The 23,884-nt window shown below is 41.3% G+C and overlaps 1 protein-coding gene across 2 annotated transcripts in view; it reads left to right on the forward strand.

Moving 5' to 3' along the window:
- Positions 1–8,354, forward strand: part of TBXA2R (thromboxane A2 receptor) — a 110,141-nt gene extending 101,787 nt beyond the window's left edge. For both annotated transcript variants that reach the window (XM_075204889.1, XM_075204894.1), the window contains exon 3: positions 7,901–8,354. In XM_075204889.1, coding sequence (XP_075060990.1) covers positions 7,901–8,170 — 270 coding nt within the window. In that variant the 3' untranslated portion in view covers positions 8,171–8,354. The remainder of the gene's footprint in view (positions 1–7,900) is intronic.
- The last annotated feature ends 15,530 nt before the right edge of the window (positions 8,355–23,884 follow it).

Consider the following 23,884-nt stretch of genomic DNA (forward strand, 5'->3'; position numbering starts at 1 on the left):
ATGCCAAACAAAGTAAGTTAGAAACTAATAGACAGACCCACCTGTTATATTAATATGGTTTAAATAAATAAAAAAATGCATTACCACCCTTATTAACAAAAATCTTTATAAACAAAAAAATCTTCTTCTGTTTTACATCCATCGTAGTTCAGCAACATGTTTTTAACAAAATCCTAAGAAAAAGCAAACAAAAAACAGAGGCCATGATGAACTGTATAGCACAGAGGGAAACTGTGTATCTTCTGCTGCTTTGGATCTACATATCTCAGCAAGAGACTTGTAGTTCCACAACAACTGGGAAGCCATAGGTTACCTATGTTGTATAAAGCAATTATTTCACAACCTGTGACTTTCCAGCTGTCGTGGAACCATGACAGGACAGGACCATACTTGCCAACTCTCCCGGAATATCCGGGAGACTCTCGCGAAGTGCGTGGAGCGTGTGGCAATCTCCCTGATCTCACTTCACTAGGAAGTGGGCAGAATTTTGTTCAAACACCGCGATTCAGGGTTAAAATGACGCGATTTACGGAGTCCGCCCCCTACAGGCCCACCTCCCTCCCGCAGCTCCCGGAAGCCATCTGAAAAAGTTGGCAAGTATGGACAGAACTTGTAGTTCCACAATAGCTCAAGAGCTGCAGATTGCCTGTGTTGTATTCAGCACTTCTTCTGCAACCAGCTGTTGTGGAACTACAAGCCCCAGCAGTTCAGTAGAGGTCTCCTCCAGGAACTAAAATACTTAAAATATATTTTTAGAATGTAAAAAGTATGCAATTTGGTTTATGCCTGTGACTTCAGTTACATTATAACAAGATATGTTTTTATTATGAGATTGGTTAATGTCACGTTTGTTTTGTACATGTGTCTTAAATTTGAGAAACTTGCTCATAGATTTTAAAATGTCAGAATGGTTGCCTAACAGCAACAAAATAAACATGCTTCTAAATTAATTGATTTGCCAGTGAAGCATAAAAACATGATTCAGTAAGCAAACCAATATTAAATACAGCCTTCTATAAAGGAAATAGTTTGTTTCTGACAATATATCTCTAAGAGGAGTTGCCTCCATGTCTCATGTCTAGGAAGAAAAAAGAGTGAGGAGTGGTAAAAAATGGAAAGATATATAGTGTGCATCCAGAATACGATCACTATACCCAATAATTAGACCATGAATGGGTTATGTTGGTAAATGCTATCAGAAGATGACTGTTGCCGGCCTATTTGGCTGATGCAGAGTGGTGACATACGACTGTTAGGGGGGTATTCAATTGTTAGCAAGTTCCGCTAAATACTTGCGCTCTAAAAATATTACCGGTAATATGCGTGGTAATATTTTTAGAGCGCGAGTATTTAGCGGAACTCGCTAACAATTGAATACCCCCCTTAGTGTTGCATATCTTACATGAAATTGCTCTACGCATGACCAGAAAGTGGGTGCACACATATACACCTATGCAGTACTGTTTTAGCCTTTACACTTGCCTGCACCATTAGAGGTGGGAGAGGGGAGTTATAATGTTGGCTGAGTGTTTGTGCAAATGCGGCTCTTGCAGATACATGCTTATACACCTGTTAAGAGGTTCTTTTGTACCTGCTATAGGGCAAGTGCAAATACTTGCTGATGATGACCAGTGCCGTAACTAGACATTTTAGTGCCCTGGGCGAGACAGGGCACCGGCGCCCCCCATCTAAATGGGATTGACATTTGCTGAGTGGGTGTGGCCAACCTAATGTGGGGGTGTGGCCAACCTAATGTGGGGGGTGTGGCGATGGCACTGCTTGTACCTGCCTAGTTACGGCTCTGGCCTTACAAGAAGCATTACTCAATTCTCAAGATGTAAAATTGACACCAGCTACATCTATTCCTCACCAATGACAATACGGACATATAGTAAACAGTAAATTTAAATAGTTTTACAAAGAGTGCTTTGGAGAAACCCCAAACCTTTAGCAACTGTCACTCCCCCCTCTCCCCAACGGAGAAGCAAATCAATTTAAAAAAAAAAAAAAAAAGATTGTACACATCGCAAATGGTGCAAAACTGCAGAGGTCCAATCAAAAAAATCTCCCTAAATTCAAACAATTATAAGGTAAAAGTGTTATTTCTGCTGTGACAGACTATATATGTACTGTACTATCTAATCACTAATATAAGCTTATAAATTGTGTCCCCTTAAAATCATTAAACCAAATTGAATTGTTCACAATAATAGGTTAAAACATGCATGTAAAACAAAAATACATATTTACAATGCAGTGCCACCATACTGAAAACATTCCACTAACATGCTGCTCCTCCTAGCCGAAGCCCTCTGTGCAGCCAGCCATTTTATTGGGCCTTTGCTAGTTCTGTAAGGACCAATCATTATTAGGTAAAAAAGTACCAACCTCAGTAGTTGTCTATTGCAGTCACTGGTACCGGTAAATCAGAAAGTTGTAGAAAGTTGCATGGGCATACGCAGGGTTTCAAAAGGGGGGGGGGGGGGGGTTACAAATGTTTGTAAGGGGAAGCCTATTTAACAAGCATCATGGTGGTAATTGCACCGCCACAATACCTGTTCTGTTATTGCCATCACAGGATAGAGACAACAGATTAATATAGTTTGAAAACTATTTATTCTTTGAATAAAACATTTTTAATAAAAGGTTTTAAAATAAATATATATATTTTTAACCTATTTTTTTCCACAGTATTGTAACTGAAAGCCCTAAACACTTAGTATAGTTTACAGCTATAAAACGCCTACATATTGCTGAACTGGGGGCCCTATTTGTAAATAGGCCCCAGTGTCTCAAATATAGTTTATAGCATAGTAACAGCCACTCACCTCTCAGCAGAAATGCTGTCGCCCCTGTTGTGGGGATATAAGGGGTGCCACCTCTGCTGTGTTACGCTCAGGCTGCGTCACGTGACGGGCATGAAATCATGCATGCGCCCCTTTCTTTCTTGCTGATCTTTCTGCGACCGCAGACAGCTTCAGCATACCGTGCAGATACTGCTTTCAGGGTGGTTTGATTTGAATGTGAGGGGGTTCTGGACAACTGTAAAATACCCCTAAGTGCCCACCTGGCACACATATGTAATGAGATGGCAAAATGAGATACACACAAAGGGGAGGAAAATGAGGGGACACAATGTAGAAATAGACATATAATCACAAGGGGGACAGAGAAACACACATGGGGAGATACAGGCACACAAATGGAAAGGCAGAAACGGACATAAACACACAAAAAGAAGAGCTATGCACACATAAACAGGGAGGGGGGGGGGGCACAAATACATAGGGAGAAAGAGGGCTATACATACTAATTTGGATAAAGAGATAACACAACCAGGGATAGAGGAAGCTGATACAGACAGACACACTAGGAGGGGGGAGTGGCAAGATACACTGATACACAGTACACACAAACATGGGGGGGAGACAGGAGTCAGGACTGGGCTGCTGAAAAGTTTGAAAGAGGACAGGCACCTGCTACTCTGAGTAGTGGATCTGCTCTATTTACTAGCAAACATGGATGAAAGTATAAAGAAATGGGGAATCCCTTCCCATTTCAAAATATCCCTTATAACCTAAGTTCTACCTTTCTTTACTCCCCCTCCCTCCCCCCTCTCATTTAGTTTATCCCCATTTCCGTTCCTCTGTCTCTTCTTCTTACATAGCAATTACTTTCACTTACCTCTTGCTGTTTCCTGTAGTGTGTGGCAGCCACGATCTCCTCTGTTCCTGCAGGGCTGTCAGTAGGATCCCTAAGCTGCAGTAATAGGCTGCACGGACCCTACAGTCATGATGAGTTCTGGCTCCGCCCACTTTTTTAAAATAATGATTTAAAAAAAATGCAAAAAAACCTCAGTTTACCGGAGGTAGGGATACAAGCACAGGGGAGAGGGGTTTCTTGGCAATTGTATCCCCCCCCCCCCCTCCTTGAGTGAGCGCCTGTGGGAGGTTATAATTCATTCCTGCATCAGAAGCAGTCACCTAAAGCAGGAAGTTCGGCATTTGGAACGCAAGTATGCGTTCCAAATGCCGAACAAGCTGCTTAAGGTGACTGCTTCTGATGCAGGAATGAGCTGTTGCTTGTGGCACCTGTGAATCAATTGAGCCTGGGCATAGAGGCAGGTATCGGGCGGCTGCGCCCCCCCTGGGCTTCCGCCCTGGGCGACGGCACCGCCCGCACCTCCCTAGTTACGGCTCTGATGATGACTTATCAGAAACCAGGTGCATTTGCTTCTATTGCAGATCTGCATACTGAAAAAAAACACACTCCACTCCACCCAACTCTGCCTCAGCAGTCACCTTCTAACAGCATTACCACACCAGTGTTGCCAGATCTTGATCAATTTGGCCATCTACACGTGTAGCTAAATTTTACACTGCTTCTGTCACTGACACAGGCACAACAATCACGGGATCAGCTCATAAGTCATAAGTTTAACAGGCACACCCTTTTTGGCTGCCTTTCCTCTGTAACCCTTTACCTTCCTTGCCCCCTACATACCCTTGTCCTGCCCTGTCTCTATGGGCAGGCGCGGGCTGGCAAATTTCAGCCCAGGGGGCGCACAGGCGGCCGCATCGCGTATTCAGCTAATATTGCATCCACAGGGGTGGCGGCCGGCCCAAACAGCGGTCAGAGACTGAGCGGCCCCCCTGCCCCCTGGCCCAGCGCGCCCCTGTCTATGGGTCTCTTAGTATCTGTCTGTGTTGATGTTTTATGTGTATGGTGTACATATTTTGCTTGTGTGGTTGTAGGGTGTCATTGTGGCAATAATTTGGCACACTGGCAGCAGCACACTGCACTTTTGTTGTATTTGACACATGGCAGAAGCTGGGGATTGGGATTTATAAAGGCAGGTAGTACTGCGTCTGTCTGCTTAAAAAAAATACACAGTCCTACAGTCAGGGCTGCCATCACCAAGCATTGAGAACCACACAGCCCTGAAATTTAAATGCTAAAAGCTAAAAAAAAATATAAATATATATTATATACACACTGCAGGAGCAGTGCCATAGTGTCAAATTTCAAAATAGTAATGCTTTCCCTGTATTTGTAGGTAAATCTTGATAAGCATGTAAATATTGTACATATATATATATATATATATATATATATATATATAATCTCTAGTTACAACCATCTATCTAACTCTGTTTTATAGCTTCTCACTATTTATATATAAACATTTTTGCATGGTAGGATATCCAATTATCTGTTGTTAAGTTAAGGTAACTTTTTTCCATGGATAGATAGATATACAGACAGACAGATTAGATAGATGACAAGAAGAGGAGTGTTATTTACCTGGTTTCCAGTGGTTGCTGGCTATATAGACACAGTTAAATAAAGATAAACATGAGCAACAGGGTCCCATAACTGTGAGTGACTGGTTAAAAGACACGTACGAAGCTCATCATTTATCACTAGTAACTGTGAAAAATAAGAATGAATGAACTCATAAATGTAAATAGAGAGGATATGTAAAATAAAGCTTGCTTTCTAAATTCATTAGCAGCTCTGTGCGAAATGTGCTCATCTGGAACTGCCCTTAAAATTTTATTTAATTACTCAGATGATTAAGAACTGAACACTACTATTTATATTAATTTTAGGTTAGATTTGATCTTAAGAAAATAACAAGTAAAACCACTTTATGTTTTATCACCAGGACAAAGTGTGTATAGAATTGCTGGACCTGCCCCTATTTCTACCTGTTTTTTGCGCTTTTTATCCTTATAAAACAAGCTAATTATATTGGTATAAATGTTCTCCAACACTGCAAGGTGTAACTAGTGAACCTTGCTTCAAAACCAGTACAAGTTTTTGATGAGCATCTATTTTGATATACCCGTACATGTTAAGTAACAGAGCCAGAAACACTTGTTTGTAGTTCTTCCAACAATGAATACCAGGCTCAAAAAGGAAATGTTCTGCCCATATTCAGACAGCAAATGTTCTGGCATCTGAGTGCAGCAAAAACTTGATAACAGGAAAGTTAATGCAACACATCCACGCTGTCATAACCAGTGGAATCTTTCTGATTCAGAGGATTGAGGCTACAGAGTCAGCTTTTTCTACTTTAGTCATTTCAGAGATGCAGTCATAAGATGCCAACAATTCACTTGTCTTCAATATTGGATGAAAGCTGACATGACCAGTACTCTCTAGTAGAGTATTTAAATAATATAAACATTATTTAAACATAGGACTTAATGTCCTTTTCTCAACATATGTGCATGATTCCAACCAGGGCACTAGCTGGGCGGCATTTGTATGTTCTCCCCATGTTTGCATGGGATTCCTCCAGGTGCTCTGGTTTCTTCCCACATTCCAAAAAACATTACAGTGGTACATAATGAAGTCGGAGCCCCTGGCATAGACCGATCGCTTCAGCACAGTATTTTCCCTCTTCACCCTAAGCTTAACATGCCATGTGCACGCTTAAACCCTTGAGGGATAAAATGAAGCCAGAGAGGCTTCTGCTGGGTCCTATTGAAAATAACAAGTACTGCCATCCTGAGATGTGTTATTGTGCTGTAAAAAACTTTGATTTTTACAGCCTAATGGATTGACTAATGCTCTGGATCCATTAGATGTTTATGGAGTCAGCAGTAAGCTGGAGAAAACTATGATTTCTCTGATGTTTACCTTTTTGTTAAATATCAAGAAGCAGACAAAGAGCATTGGCATTTTAGTTTTAGCTATATATACAAATAAATTATATATCCTCTAGACTCCAAAGCAGTTCTGCTCATAGTCGCCAAATAACCACTAAACAGGTTAGTAATAAATAATAGAGTAGTAGAGTTTGTATTTGGAGTGGAAAAAAACTAACTTGGGAGTAACCTTGGTTTACTCAGCCAAAAGACAGTTAAGTACCTTTAATGCAAATAGTTGCAAAACTAATTGTGGTCAGGTTCCCTAAACCTAAGTAAAATTGAAAAAAAAAAAGACTTTAAAGCATAAACAAACGTGAACTCCACCCTAAAGGACTGCAGCAGGATCCTACATTGAAGTGTATAATGACTTTTTCAAATGCTGCTCACACGCTAAAATATCAGAAGTGATATTGGCCAATTTAACCAATATCACAGTACCGGTGGCGCCAAAACTAGTATGATGCATTAAGTTAATTTGGTCAAAATCAGTCAACACTTTATCAAACATGTTAGATATTGGAATCAGAAGATGATTCTCATGACCACACTTACTGGCCCCAGTGGAAGCGGTTAGCTGCTGTTGACAGCTAACAGCAGCAGCATGTATTTGCACAAGCCCTCAGGCCACTGACAGGTGTATATGCATCCCTGTACTGGGCTGCCTTAGTTCCAATTACCTGAACACACCCTTACTGTACTCAGTACCACACTCCTTCTCCACCATGTTCTGAATCTCGGAGCAATTACCAAATCTGAATATGAATGTAGATGTGGGCACACACAGTACAGATTTGCATATTTTATGCTAAACAAATGGGTGAATGCCCAACTGAACAGTAGCACATTGTTTTAATTTTGTTGTTTGTTTTAATATTGTTTAAATAAAGCTCCTCTTTCTCTGCCTTTATTTTCGAGATGTGTGACAGATTGTCAATTTAATCCTTAGCCATAATGTGTCGTTCAATACAGTAAATTTTATTCCATTGTTATGTTGCAACCATAATGTTGTTTTATAAATCTATTATGAAAGATCAGTGTATGAACCACAGGTTCATTAATTCCAAATTTGTTGTTCATTCATCTGGTAAATTGGTCATTTCATCCTAAAAAAAACATGATTAGATCAGCTCTACAAGTAATAGTCACCACAATAATCCTGCTGCACTTATTACACTTTTATTTTGACTTATGCTTATTTTGTTATCAGAAAGAATAATTCTCACTGTTTCACTTATGTGCAGGTTTTCATAGCACATACAGTTCTTCAGCAGCCAAACAATGGACTAACAGATGGAGAGATTCCCAGGCACACAGAAAAACTACTTTTAATATTCCTTAGAGTGGCAACATGGAATCAGATATTGGATCCTTGGGTTTATATCCTGTTTAGAAGAGCAGTCTTAAAGAGGATTTACCCCAGCTTGAATACCCGTCCATCAATTATGTCTTTATATCCAACACTTACTGCTTCCTTACGTCGCAAGTACACTCAAGAATCCGTGATCAATTAAAAAAAATACTGTGGACAAGTTCTTTTGCACTTCTTCGGTGTATCTCATAAATGCATGAGCCATGTTATCTTGGCAAATATTTATAAAAGTATGTGCTATATAATAAAAACAAAGTATTGTGTCCTGTTGTAAACTGTATGCAGCTTTGCAAGCTGAAATTCTATTAAAAAAAATATTAACAATTGTATTGAATAACAAGACACCTGTACATCCCAGAGACCAAAACAATTAGATGGCTTTTTCAATGTGTTACATAAGAAAGAAGAGATACGTTTCTGTTCCAGTTATATTCTGACCTAAAAACTGAGCTATATAACTCAAATATGAATTATTGCATAGTCATTAGGTTGATAAAATACATGAAGTGCATACAGTTTAACTATCCAGCTACTGGCAGTTCATATTTATTTAATCCTAAATAAACCTCATTGAAGCTAATTTTCATCCTGCCTCAAAACCTAGTCAACCATGGATCAGCATAATTCCATAATATTTACTTTAATCGACTCATATTGCCAGTTTAAAAAACAAAAAATAAACTCAAAATATGTTACTCATAATAATAAATTAATCAACAGCAGTTTTGTGTGGTCAACAATAAAAACAAATGTACATCACAGATATGGGCTTTGGTGAGAAGGGTAATATTTGCAGATTGTGTGATGGGATTAAGGTATAAATGGTCTACAAAAGTAAAATCATTACATTCAAAGTAATACCCACTATGATGCTTAAACATCCAAATTCATTTATTTGAATTTTTGTTTTCTCCAAAAAATACTGCTCAGTTAACCTTCATTTAGCTATAATGTTTCTAATTAAAATAAGTAATTTTTTTCATGTGTCATAAATTTTCAATTTTAGATTTGAAATATATTGGTTAACTTGTGCATAATAATATGCAGGTTTTTTTGAAAAAAAAACATAGGCTAAGCAAATTTTGTGATGAATAATGGTTTATGCCAACAACGATGTAATAAAAATTTCTGTTTTATTCTCACCCACATCATCAGGCACAAATCCAATTAGCCCCATTCCCCTTCTAAATCACTTCAACCTTGAGCAGGAAATCAACATTTGATTTTTATGTATCTAGCAACATTCGGCTAGATTTACTAAGCTGTGGGTTTGAAAAAGTGGAGATGTTGCCTATAGCAACCAATCAGATTCTAGTTATCATTTATTTAGTACATTCTACAAAATGACAGCTAGAATCTGATTGGTTGCTATAGACATCATCTCCCGCAGTTTAGTAAATATACCCCATTGTGTACATTTCGTAAGGTATGCCTCACAAGTAAACATTTCCTCATTCCGCAAAAGATGGCATCTTGTTATAGATAATAATATGTAGCACAATAAAAACTGCCTCAAGATATGCTACCAGTCATTTTTATGCCTCAATGACACATGCTGGAGTTAAACACTGTACTGCTCATTTGCATTTTTCCCCAATTGTTTTACAATCTCTTGTCAGCAAAGCAAATGTCCCATACTTGAGGTGTTACTCAATGCTTCCTTTTTCCCTCTTTTGAGTTTATAGGTATAGACCTATATGTATAAATCACATCAGCTCCAAATTGTGTCAATTGGCTACTGTTTTAATATGACATGCATGTGAAAATCAGCTTCACAGTAGGTCAGTACTCAGGCTTAAATAAAACAGGGACAGGACATAGATCTGAATGTCTACCACAAACGTTCAGCACATGAACAAGAATTACAGGGGAAAAACAATTATATTTTACCACATCTCACATAAGCAACAGTTTTATTTTAAAAGTTAAACAAAATTCTACCATAACGGTTGGGAGGTAATACTATTACTTTATTCTCCTAAAATCCTAAAATCTTCAACACGTACAAACCAAGCTCTATTATTAACATTTGAGATACATTAATTGCTTTGGATATATGTGGCCCATGTAAAGTTGGATGCATTTGCGCCTCAAATGTAAGCAGGAAAAGATGCACACATGAAAAGCACATTTATGTGTAAGTGTTCAGTCAGACACATCTCAAGATATCCAGCTGCTCATCAGTAGCTGCACATGTAAGCAGGATAGCTGTACATGTAAGCAGGATTCCTCCAAGCAAAGATCGTTTGGATGTAAATCTTCTGGATGCAATCTTCTGATACTATTGTTCATCTCGATATATTGCAGGTCTGAAAATGTTTTTTTTAAAACCTATCAATTTGGTGGAAAGAGACTGATGAACAGGAACAGCTGGAGTGATAGGATGAAACTACCATGGTGGGAGTGCATTAGACTCTTTCCCCATCCGCGCTTGATTATAGGCAAGTGATAGTGACTGTGTGGAGCAATAGATTATATTTGGTTTGTGCGGTCATATCCCCATAGGCTGCACATAGGTAGACCATCAAAAGGTGACCTCACCAGGGCCCGAGTTTACTCTTGACAGTTCTGATAGGAACGGAGTCAGGAAAAAACATAAGGGCTAAGTTGACGTATTTCTTTTAAGATTTTTTTTAAAAAAAATTGCATAATGTATAGCTCTTAATGACTAGATTGCTAGAAAGGAATACGCATTTTGCAACAGGATGTAGAAAATGGAGTTTCAGTGTTGTTATGTGACATCTTTGACTTATTCTGCAAATGTACCCATTTCGTACGATTAAGTATGTGGATCTGTGGGCCTGGTGGCCTCACCTGCAGTGGCATAAAAGCTTGCCTACTTTTGCACCGACATGAAAAAACTTATTTTTGTTTTACTAGATGGATTATTTAAATGTGGAAAAGCACATTTAACCACACAAAAGTAATACGTAAAAAATAGACAAGCCTGATGTTCCCATTTGTGGCTAAAAAATTTAGTACTACATAAGAATCCCATCTGGAGTTGGGATTTTAGCCAGTGGGTCCTGGGGGATAACTTCTGTCAATCTGGCCACATACAAGCCCAAAGAGTGTGAATTTATAAAGGACAACAGCTGTCTACAATTTGGAAATTGTCCGGCATCTAGACATGGAGCCAAACAGGTAGATATTGTTTTTGGGAAGATCATAGTAACGTAAAAATGTATTAAATAAAGATTGTCATATACAATCCTCTGGCTTTACCAGCTTTTGTAGTTTGTCTCTCCCTGATTTTACAGATTAACCATGTACTCTCCAATTTTCTACTATGCACTTGTAGTTGTTTGTGGAATCTAATAACTACCTATGTTTCCCATATGGCCAATGAAGGCATTTGCTGGCTATTTAAAGCCCTCAGTTTCCCAATATTATGGCCTTTAAAACAGGTTACCTTGTTATGCAAAAGTGTCTTTTAGTTAACAAGGTTAGTGCCAAAAGCTATTCAAGTGTCCTAAGATAACGGTAAGGGAAAGTACCTTTTTCCTACAGCTGTACGGAGCGGACAGGGTACACAACCCACTGGTGCTGAAGGTAGATCAGGAGAAAATGGTGGAGAAAGGGCTTCTCTTTAAAATAGTAAAAGTTTGGGATGAGCTGGCTAAAGTAAGGACATTTTACATATTTTGTATTCAGGACTTCTATTTAACCAGCATGTATCACATAATGTTTAGGACTGATTATTTGCAATATAATGCAGGGAGTTCACCTATTCTTCTGTCAGAAAATTACTGTCAAAAAGAGCCACCTAAAGGACAGAGCCTGTAGAGGTTCAAATGGGCATGATGTCAGGGCTTCTATAAAAATTTTCAAATTCCACGATGCCGAACACAGCTTAACACATGATCTTATTCATTCCATGGCCTAAAATAATTATCTTAGATCTAATGCTACTTTCTTAACCATTATTTCTACTCATGCCCCCTTGGTCATTTATAAATGCTACAACCTCTGGATAATATGCTGACATGCTTGTCCTTCAGAAGGGACTGGAAGTACTAAATTGCACATTTGTGTGCAATGCCATTTCATCCTGTGTCCATGTTCCCTGCATTATTTGTGTGTGCAGATGTGCACCTCAACTTTGGACCTGGAGTCCTTTGTCATGGTTATCCATTCTGGTTTTGAAAGAAGGGTCCCAGATATTCTCCAAACTGGTTCCTGTCACTAGGCAAGCAAGTTATTTACAATCGGAGTGAGTCTGGTGTTTTTATTTACCTGAAACTTGAGATGCTGATGGTGTTGACTTGCTATTGAAATGTGTAAATAAGTAGTTTGCCAAATCTATAGCTGTTAAAAAATCTCCTTTCTTTACCAAATAAAGGATTTAATTACTGACTCCATATGGAAACTTCTTGTTCACACAAACTGATTGAGTCTCCAAGAGCCAACACTGTCCGGAATTCTCCTGACTGTATCCTTACTAGAAAAAGTTTGGAATAGTGTAGCGCCCACCCTGCGGGGAAACAGGGGACAGACGCAACACAAACAAACTTACCTTATAAACGATGGTCACCTCCAATCCGCCTCCGATATCCCAGCTGCGATCCGATCCCAGCAGATCCGCAGCCGCAACCCTTGTCACCTCCAACCACGTCCCTCTAGGAAAGAGACAACGATTACGGCCGTGCCTACCAGGTAAGGGCTGTCCGAGAATACGGCAACGAACAAGGACACTCTCAGTCCAAGCCCACTTGCCGCCTCCTCGCTTTGCTCTTGCCAAGACGCGGGGGACTACAGGTACTTAAGACCAAGACTAGTCCGAGGACTAATCCCGCCTCAAGTACCTCACACACCTGCCGGTGAGGGCCTAACCGAAAGGGGGAATTGAGCGTAATACTCACCGGGACACTCCCACTTCCGATCCGGTTCTCCTGCACCTCCCAGATACCTGCGGATGACAAGAACACGCAGCCTCCCTCTGCGCTAACGGTGAGACTAAAGGTATGCACCCATAAACACTAAACTGACTACAACAGCGACCCGACCCTAACAACGCTCTAATGGTCGGCAACGCAACTACGTCAAACAACTATGACTATCTAGGTGTGGTGCACTAACGGACTGCTCACTACACACTACGGGGAACACCAGCCGGTGTTCACGGACTATACCGGAGGGCGGTTCCTAACCCCCTCACCCAGGTCTAACCAAGGAGACTGTCTCCTTACGATGGGGTCACCCACGGACCCTAAGGACCGGCTGCTTCAAGCCCGGCTGAGGCTCAGTGGAACAGCACACTAACCCGCGGGCCGACTGCTGCACGGAACAGCCGATCGAACTGAACCGCCCGACTGCCTGTACTCGGGTATCTCACACGTGTCCTTACGTCCGGAACCACAGGCCCACCTGCACAGAACCGGCCTTGGGGACCCTCAATCAGAACCACGGCCGCCCCTGGAACTGCCTCAAAGTGTGCTGCACTGCCACCAACTCAGCCACCCCCTCTGGGAACCAGTGTGACCCCGGGGACCTAAGGGACAGGAAAACTACGTGTGTTCTCCCCTGACTATGTGTATGCTGGTAACTACACTTGTCCCCACAGCACGGGTTAGCACAGAACAACACAGGAACAAGAGCCTACTTTTAATGGGGGCCTGACGTCTTGCCCCTGGACACAATTACGTAGCACACCCAAAATACCGTAATTCAACAATACCTGCCGCACAGACAGAATACAATATACAGTACTTTGTAAGCTACTTACCAGAGCACACCGCTGCTAGCCAACCAGCTGGTTGCTACAGCACCACAGGAGCCTCCGCTCTACTGTACCTCCTAACTACGTGTGCTCACCTCACACAGGACCGCGCCTACACTCACGAGGCTCCCACGCCTCTATCACACCACCGCCAGGGCCTTTTGCCCTTCACACCATGGGCCTCTTGCCCAGTTGCACACAGAGCCTTGTGCTCTGATTAATGGGCCTCAGCCCCCTCTCTACCTCAGGGCTCTGAGCCCACTAACTAGGGCCTTGTGCCCTTTATAGCCTACGGGCTACCAGCCCCTACACAGGCCCTGTGGCCTTCCTATGGCCACTAGGCCACTAACTGCCTAAGGGCCTTGTGCCCTTGTATCTGGGGCTCTCACGCCCCCTGCCTAACTAACTAACAGGGCATTGTGCCCGTTAACAAAAGTATTGTGGCCTACTGGCCCACTAACTTTATCGGGGCCTAGTGCCCAGGTCCCTGGGCCTTGTGCCCCTAATTTACCGTCCCCACGGGTCTTGTGCCCGACCGTGGCCCCGGGCCTAGTGCCCAAATTTAACGCTGAGTCAACTTACATGCTCTGCGCAGGAATCTCAGCTTACCATGCCGTCTTCCTCTTCTTTCTCCGGGTCTTCCAGACCCTCCAGCCGGCGGCGCTTCTTTTCCCGTTCGGCGCGGGTCTTCTGCCTTCTCTGGAGGTGGGGGCGCTCTAAGCCCTTACAAGGGCTCCCCGCCGACGATCTCCGCTGCTTCTGTTCTTCTTCCACTCCGGACATCCCACGACGTCCTTCTCCCTCCGCCGCTGGACTCCTTCTGACAAAATGGCGCCACCCGGCGACTTATATAGTCGCCAGCGTGACGTCATCAGCCGGCGCGAGCGCTGATTGGCTCGTGTCGGCGCCAATCTTTTAAATGGCCGGGCGCGAGCCGCGATTGGCTCACGCATCCGGCCGCTGATTGGCCAGCGGGGAAAGATGAGCCCTGATTGGCTCATCCTTCCTCCGCGCACGGGACCTGCAATAAAGAAGCCACGATACTCACCGCTGGATCGATGGACGGGTGAGTAACCTTCTTTCTTCACCCGCTTGCAGGGCTCAGCTACCAGGGAACTCTTCAGCCCCTCCAGGGGCGCAGCACATCCTGACATCTTCGCCCTCTTCACGGGCACCAGGCACATCTTCAGCCCCTCCAGGGGCATAGCGATGGCACTCTCTACAATAGTACCTTTGAATCTTTGATTGAAAGGAACTACTAAGATCAGTTGCTTCGCTAGAAGCAGTTGTAAACAATAGCATAATGCTTCCCGATATTCTGGAGAGGATGTTATTGCTGGACTTTATAAAGAAACCTCCCATTTTAATTTGAATTCTGTCATGTAAACTCTGAATACAATATATTTGACCCACTGACTGTAATATTCCACACCCTCACATTTCTGTGTCTAACATTCTGCTCCTTTCCTTTGAAGGGACAATAGGGTTGCTTGCCCACATTGGCTCCTGAATTACTGTGATAATATCTAACAGGCTTATATTTTTTTGCTTCCCTATAACTTTAGTGTGATACTTGACGAAAGGAAGGCTTCCTAAAATGTTGCGGAAGATAACACGGAGCCGGCCTCCGGGGGACGGCACTGAGGCCGGGGACCCAATAATCATTGCTAAATTAATGCGGGTAGTGCGATCGCCAAGGGCAGATAAGGGCAATAATGCGGTGCTGCTACAGTGCAGCACCACATTTTAAAATCTGCCCGGCTCCCGGCTTCTGGCAGTGTTGTGACGTCACAACGCTGCCAGTGTAGAGGAGCCGACAGGAGAGAGACAGGCGAAAGAAGCAAGAAGAGAAAGGAAAAAAAATGAAGAAGTTAAGGTGAGTACAGAAAAGAGGAGGCTACAGAAAACAGAGGAGAAGGAGGCGGTGGGAGAGAATGGAGGCTACAGAAAGGGAGAAGAATGAATGTTATAGAAAGGGGGCAGAAATGGATAGTATAGAAAGGGGGGAGAATGGAAGCTACAGAAGTGGGGAGAATGGATGCTATAGAAAAGGGGGAGAATGGATGCTATAGAAAGGGGGGAGAATGGATGCTATAGAAAGGGGGGAGAATGGATGCTATAGAAAGGGGGGAAAATGGATGCTATAGAAAGGTGGGAGAATGGATGCTATAGAAAGGGGGGAGAATGGATGCTATAGAAAGGGGGGAAAATGGATGCTATAGAAAGGGGGGGAGAATGGATGCTACAGAAGGGGGGGAGAATGGATGCTATAGAAAAGGGGGAGAATGGATGCTATAGAAAGGAGGGGAGAATGGATGCTATAGAAAGGGGGGAGAATGTATGCTATAGAAAGGGGGGAAAAAGGATGCTATAGAAAGGGGGGGAGAATGGATGCTACAGAAAGGGGGAAGAATGGATGCTATAGAAAGGGGGGGAATGGATGCTATAGAGGGGGATGATGGATGTTATAGAAAGGGAAGGGAGAAATGATGCTACAGAAAAGTTAGAGACTATGGGGTCTATGTACTATAAAAGTGCAGTGACAAATTGCAGCGATGCATAATGAAGTACCGCTGTTATTCACCAAGCCGGAGCTACTCTAGGATAGTTGAGGAACCATTTATGTTTTTTACTATTTGCCCTCTATTTGGCTCTCCTTTGTTGCTTTCTATTAGTACAATTAATTTTACATCTACAGAATACATTTACAAATGCAAATAATTATAGAACAGTCTAGATTATCTATATCATTTACATTACCTTCATTTATTTGCATGTGTTAGTATATTTAATATTACATCTACAGAATACATGGAAGGTAATAAAAGAACACTCCTAGGGAGAGAGATATGCTATCTAGCTATGCCTCACTTTCATCATAACTAAATTCTTTTGACTACTCTCATAAAGCAAACCTACCCACATTCTTTTGCTACCCCTGTTTTAATTGTAGTGCCTGTTGACCGATGCATTTACTTAAGGCACTTCTCTAATCCAATCCATCAGATCCTTCAATGAATCCCCAACTACCAGAGGAATAGTTGTTCTCTCATACAGATTAGTTACTCTCGCATCGATCTTAGGACACAAATCTCACTTTAAGGAATCAGTATCCTAAAAAGTATACATCCATTCTGCTCTCTTATTAAATTGACAAGCATAAATATGATCCCAGTCCTTAGCATTCAGGTTCTTCACAACTCTATCAACTAAGAATGCCCTGCACCTGTCACGGTTCCGCATCACAATTCTGCGATAGGAGTGGCAAGAAACGGTAACCAGCCAGGAACTAATATAACTCCCAGTAAGGGGCGGAGTCTAACTAGGGCGAGGTATTCGCCAGGGACCAGCCGCAAAGCGGTTTGGACTTAGCTGCACCCCCTTGCAGGTCGCAGCCCCCACTTGGAGCGACCAGTTGAGGTATGAGAGAGATAAGCCACGAGAGTAGCAGGTTACTCACGAATGGTGATGATGTATAGCAGGATATAGCAAGCGGGTTATGCAGAACATGAGGAGATGCTGTAGAGTGTCAGCTCTGCGGACAACTGTTTTACCACTAGAGTGGTGGCAGGATTTCTATTCAGCAGTCAGCAGGACTCATGAATGATGATGAAGTATAGCAGGATAACTATACAGCAGTCAGCAGGTAGATAGTCAGCTCTTGGAACGAGAGTAGGCTAGGAGCCAGGAACCCATGGAAGGTACAGGAAGATCAGACACAGAGTACAGGGAGGAAGTGCCTTTTAAAATTTGGAGCCAAAACTCCAACCAATAGGGATAGGGAGAGAGAGATTCACAGATCGGGTCTGCGCATGCGCGGCGCCCAGCCCGGACGGACCGGACGGCAGGAGCAGGTAAGTAAGCCGGGTATCGGGTCATATACCCTATTACCCGGCGCGTGATAGCACCTGGGTCAAAAGAAAGCCTTCTCAAGGGGTATTCCACATGGCATGTGGCATCCTCCATCATTTCCCCTTCCTCATCTGTTCTAGTGATTCCAATGAACCACATACAAAGGTTCCTGGTATATACTTACAAGCTAAGAAGCACTGCAGTCTAGGTTCTCTTTTCACATGTAATGCTTTCATATGCTTCTTGATTATAAATGCTTTTAGCATCCAATCTACCAGGTAAACTTTTAAGGAGGCTGAATTGACAATTTTTTATTGGGCATACAGCTTCCATATAGAGCTCCTTCTACAAATTTTATGATGGTTTTTAATTCTCCTCTTCCTCCCCACAGGACTGGGTACTTGAAAGGTGATTTATGTGCTTTTGTTTAAAGTGTTAATAAGAATGTAATTTCCAAGTGTAAAAATGCAGAGTGACTAATTATACTGACTGACTAATAAGCATGAGAGAAACTAGGGCTTACCTTGGACAAGTGCTGTTCAGCTTGATCGGGGCAAGTTCTGACTCCATTGCTGCAGGCTGAGATGAATTACACAGCAATGCAACTGTAACGGAAATGGTCATTATACAGCGGTACAGCTCCCTTGAAGAGCTTGTTGACCCAGAAATTACGTTCTGCGGTTCACAATATCTGCCAAGAATAAATTTGGCTGACTGCCAGCATACTGCTGCAGGGATAGCTACCCAAGGAGTTACCCCTGCCATGGATAGCATACTCTGCTTGGTGCAATACTAGTTCCCTCCAGATCAGGAATGGTAGAACCTATCTCAAAATAACAAACCTAACTACCTGCTTGTTCAGCTGAGTAAGAGACAGGAAAGGGGACCTATTATAGAAGGGATCACAGTATATACCTCCAGTGGGTATTTATTTTCCTCTCAGCTGATCAAGAACTTTGTGTAGGGATGCCAGGGAGTCTGCAGAGGAAAAATAATTTTAGAAATATGCTGGAGTGGTGAAATTGTGTGGACAGAGTGGGTGTTTTATAGGAAGAGTTGTTTTAAATTGACTACCAAGAAAAGAATTCTAACATGAGAATATTGAAATAAAATGTTAAATGAGGTATATAAATTAAGACAGATTAATATAGATATGCGGGATGAGATTGAGGTTACTCATGAGATTGAGTAAAGAGAGGATGATGAATGAGATTGAGGGTTTTTATGGTGAAATATAAACAAGGAAAGGATGTGATGAGTATATGGAGGGTGAAATGTTAGAAGCAACTGTTGATAAAGTGAAGCAAGATGAGTGGCCCATTTTGGTTGGTGTGGTGACTGAGGATGAAATGAAGCAAATGATAGCCTTTGCAGCCAGAAATAAGATGACTGGTTAGGATGGGTTGCCTGTTAAATTCTATATCATGATGTGGAAGTTGGGGGCAGTAATGCGATTGATGTGTTAAAGTTTATGTTTAAGATTTATAAGGTAAGTGAGTCGATGAAGAATGAAGGATGATCGAAGAGTGCTGAGAAACTGGATGCAAATAACTAAAGTGAACACAGATTATAAGATATATATTAATTTGATGGTGATTAAAATGAGAAGGGTGATTGAGAAGGTTGTGTAGGAAAAGCAGATGTGTGTAGTGCCAAATAGAAACATTTAAAAGATCTGATGTTTTTGAAAGACATTATTCGACATTGTGTGGGGTGAAGTAGATAATGTTGATGTTAGTTCTCATTTTTGAAAAGGCATTTAATTGGGAGCTCTATGCGATTAGAGTGTTAATAAGAATGTTTTCAAGTAAATTTGTAAGTAAAACTGGAGGAATGTATGATAAAGTTCACCGTACATTGAGGATATAAGGTTGAATGTACCCGATCCAACTCAATGAGTGTATTGGGTGGCCAGCCTAGTGTGCCATTGGTTTCAGTTGCCCTTGGGAGGGTCTGAGATTATTTTGGCTGCCTTAATTATCCATGTTTTCTATATGTCTGTCAAATAGCTCGAGCTACTATGAATAAGGATGGTAAGATGTGGGATTTACTAAAATGTGGTTTACTATGCAGTTTTCGAACCACCATACAATAGTTGCAGATTTTAAACACAAACTGCAGAATGTATCAAACTGCAGGTTGCATGAAGCCACCTTATAAAACTGTTATGAACAAATGAGTAAAATCATAGGCAGCATGTCCCCCTACATTCGGTGTCCAGCTCCAGCCTAGACAGAATGTGCCAGTTCCCACAATAACACAAGCGGGTAGAAATTAGCCCCAGCATGGTCAGTGAAGGGATGAGGCCTCTATAGCAAGGTGACCTCTGACCCCCCCCCCCTTCCCCTCCCAGAGACTACCAGCCCAATGCTGAAAAGCTCTAGAGATCTTTCCAGTTCTCCTGGACTACAAGGGCCAGGGTAATGAAAAGGACTGAGATTTCTTGAGTGGACTTTTCCTCTCCAGTGATTCAAGATCCCTGTCCTTTATACCAAAATATAGTATAAATGAAAATGCATTTCTTGCTTCTTCGGCTGTAATCCAGTGTGACATCTTCTTTCTATTTGATCCAATCATAATGAAAAAATATATAAGAGAGGTTGAAAGTAAGTACTTAGCGTGAGCATCTGGTTCAATGGCCCTGAACAATCACCAATTGACCCTGATTTGAATTTGTGGTTTAAAATTTGTGGCTGGTGCCCAAAATTTCACAGTTTAAATATTTTTATTTCTAAACACTATTCAAATAACACTTGTAAAAATTAAAACATATTTTAACATGCTTTACTTTGTACTTTGGACACTACTATTTTCCAAGTTTGAAGTTCACCTTAGAGGTTTGAAGTTTGCCATTTACCTTTAAAAAATGTAAATATCTAAATTTAAGCATGAACATGCATTAGATGGTTCACACATGTCTGTCTTTTTGGGCAACAAATCTTATAAGGTAACTATCATGCATTAGAGTTCAAGTAATGCATTGAAGACAACTCCTGAAATGTCTGGTATATCAATTATTTCCTCACAGCACACTATCCTTGTGTGTACTTAATACAGGGATACATTCTGTGTTGCAGCACTCTCTCCATTCCCCAAAGTGTCTACATTTGGAGAGGGAGTGGCAACTAGAGTAATTATCTATGGATGCAAGTTTGAGGAGGGGTCCAGGTCTATGCTGCAATTTTTCATTTTTAAAATAATAAATCTGAATCATATAACTGAAGCAACTCTTGATGCCAATGAAGTGTCCCATGGAAGTGAGACGTCTCTGGTATCTTCCGAAAACCCTTACCTCACCTGTATGTCTTAGTGTCTCCTGGAACCAGTGCCGGATTAACCCGAGGTCTAACTGGGCTATAGCCCAGGGGCCTCGGCCATCCAGGGGGCCCTTCAAAGTTCTCAGCAGCATTATTGATCGGTCCGGGGGCGGGGGCGCCCCTAAGCCCGATCAATGCTGCTGAGCACTGTCACTGTAGTCCTCCGTCCCCGGTGCTCAGTAATCTGCTTACTGAGGAGATCTCGCGAGTGAACTCTCGCGAGATCTCCTCAGTAAGGAGCTTACAGCGTGCCGGGGACGGAGGACTACAGTGAAAGGTAAGCGCTTGGGAGGGGGGCCCTCACGGGGTATGGGGGGGGCGGCGGGTGGCTCACATTGGGGGCCTCACAGTGGAATGGAGGCGCCCTTAGCCCAGGGGCCTCCATTCCCTTAATCCGGCCCTGCCTGGAACCAGCTATTTTATTTGTTCACTGAACTGAATATAATTGCAAATCTGAGCAGCTGATCCCAGGTTCAGGGGTCGTTTTTTACAGGGATCGCAGAGCCTGGGGGAATCATTAGGAACCCTTATGTAGAAGTTCATTATAATACCATGTACAAGTACAGGAAAATCACTGTAAGACAATGTATGGGCACACTAATGATTTATTCTCTATTAATAAATTCATTAATATCTGTACAATTACATTTTCATAAATATTTTTCTTGCTTTGTTACTCTGGTATCCTGTATATGTACACATTCTCCTTGTCATTCTAAGGGGGAATTAAATTCCTCCCTTAACTACGCAGCGTTAAACCTATAACCATTAATACAGTAATTTTAACACTGAGTTCTGCTCACGGCTCTGCGTTGATATTACCGTAATAATGGTAAAAATGCGCACTATTACCTTAATAATGGTAATAGTGCACAGGCTGCATTACTTTTGACAGTAATGTGGCCAATTGAATTCCCTACTAAGAGACATGCCTAATCTTCTTTGCTATGAATTATGGTGTCCAGACAATGTAAATGTCATATTTGTATGTATCCTATAATCTTATTAAAAAAAGCAATCTAATTAACTTTGTATCATTTTTTTTCTCATACTATTTTTTTACTTGTAGGAAAAAAAAGTTTAAAATGTCTGATTGCTACAAAATAGCAACATTTGTTTACAGGACGTGACTCAGGAAACATGAATTATTGTTTATCCTCTGACGACATTTCCTTGGTAAGTTAATGTAAAGCAGCAGTCAGGAAGACACACAAGCATGTTGCAATAAATGATGGGATTAATCTTTGTGCAGATAAATATTGTTAGTACTATTTTGTGTTATGGGACAGTCCATAAAAAACAGTTTTAAAAATAATTTTCTTCTACTTTTATAGATCTATATTTTAAAAAAATGTGACCCATTGCAACCAATAAAACTGAAACCAGCAAAGTAGCAGCTACAAAGGTCACATGTAGCCTTTCTGACCACAATAATTTTCCCTCTGTGGTCCTCTATCTAATGATTGTGACATAACAAATACAGACCAATATAAAACAATGTAAAATTATGTAGTGCACACTTTGTCTCACATGTAAATCACTATACTCCAGAGGTTAATAAAAAAATATATATAAAAGAGATCAGGGTTACAATACATGTGTGCTATTTGCACCATTATGATGTGAACTATTTTAAAACTGAGAAGTACAGGCAAGGGTGCTGAGCTCCACAGTTACCATTTAGGGCCTGACACAGATTAGGTTGCAAAATAGCTGTAATTTACGTTGAAAAAAATTGACCATAAAAAGAGTGTTTTTACGCCCATATACAGACCGTAGGCATCTCAAGATGTGTTCAGCTCGGCACCTGCAGCATATAAGCCATGTGTATATCAGGTATAAATACAACCACATACCCATTCACACAACCGGGTCATAAGCACATGAAAAGTTTGCTAACATTTGTATTGATAGATAAAAACACATTTGTTATTAGCTTTCATATAATATATAATACCCCTTGCGAATGAATTAAAGTAGCAAACAATTTTTAAAATGCACCTATTAAATACTATGATATATACACACGATCAAAGAACAAGGTATTTTTCAGCTTCAGAGGTGAATTCACAATCAGCCAATCAGAAAAGGCTAGCTAGTGCTAGCAACTGTCACCTACCCTATAACAGATGCAAATGATATGGCTTCTGACAGACATATATATTCTCTGTGCTCGTCTGGCTCAGCCACATTTACGTGAACATGCCCTTACTGTATGTGGCCTACATTAAAATCCCGTCCCCTCTTCCATATTGCTTCTCCACTAGTAAGGAAGCTCAAGTGTCAAATGTGCGCAAACCTACATGAAACTCTGCATATGCATGCGCTCTCTTGGAGAGCTTATGCAGTGCAAATTTTCACAAATTAAGGAAGCGCAAAAGGGTATAAATCCAACTCCATCAGGCCATTACTATCTAGGATAATAATTTTATATCTGGTCAGCATAAAAATTAGGCTGTTTGTATTTTCATAATTACAGACACACTTTGTTTGCGATTTATATACATGATATAAATAGAAAGATTTAAGGAAAAAACCTCTTGCCCCTATACATATAGTAGAATGATATTTACTGTATTTATAGCTTTTCTTCCTTGGTTTTAGTGACCTTTCAATTTTTAGGTAGATGTATTATTACTAGTTAGGTGATAGTACCTATATAGGTCAGACAATTTGCCATAGATGCTTTCAATGAATGGGCAACAGATAGCAATCACCCTGTGAAACAGACTTCTATGCAAGTCTTTTGTAGACTGCACACTGATGAATAAAGCACGCAAAACATTTACAAGACATTTTATTTCTGCACTATTAATTATAGAATGATACACTATATTTAAAATCCTAAAACACAAACATTTTTCGGCATACTGGAGTATCCGTTAATGTTAGACTGATATTTGTCCCCATTTATGTTTGTACGAAATTCCATCACTCAGCCTTATATCACTTGTGCCCGGGACAGGCA

This window comes from Mixophyes fleayi, chromosome 1, assembly GCF_038048845.1.
Source record: "Mixophyes fleayi isolate aMixFle1 chromosome 1, aMixFle1.hap1, whole genome shotgun sequence".
Lineage (NCBI taxonomy): Eukaryota > Metazoa > Chordata > Amphibia > Anura > Limnodynastidae > Mixophyes > Mixophyes fleayi.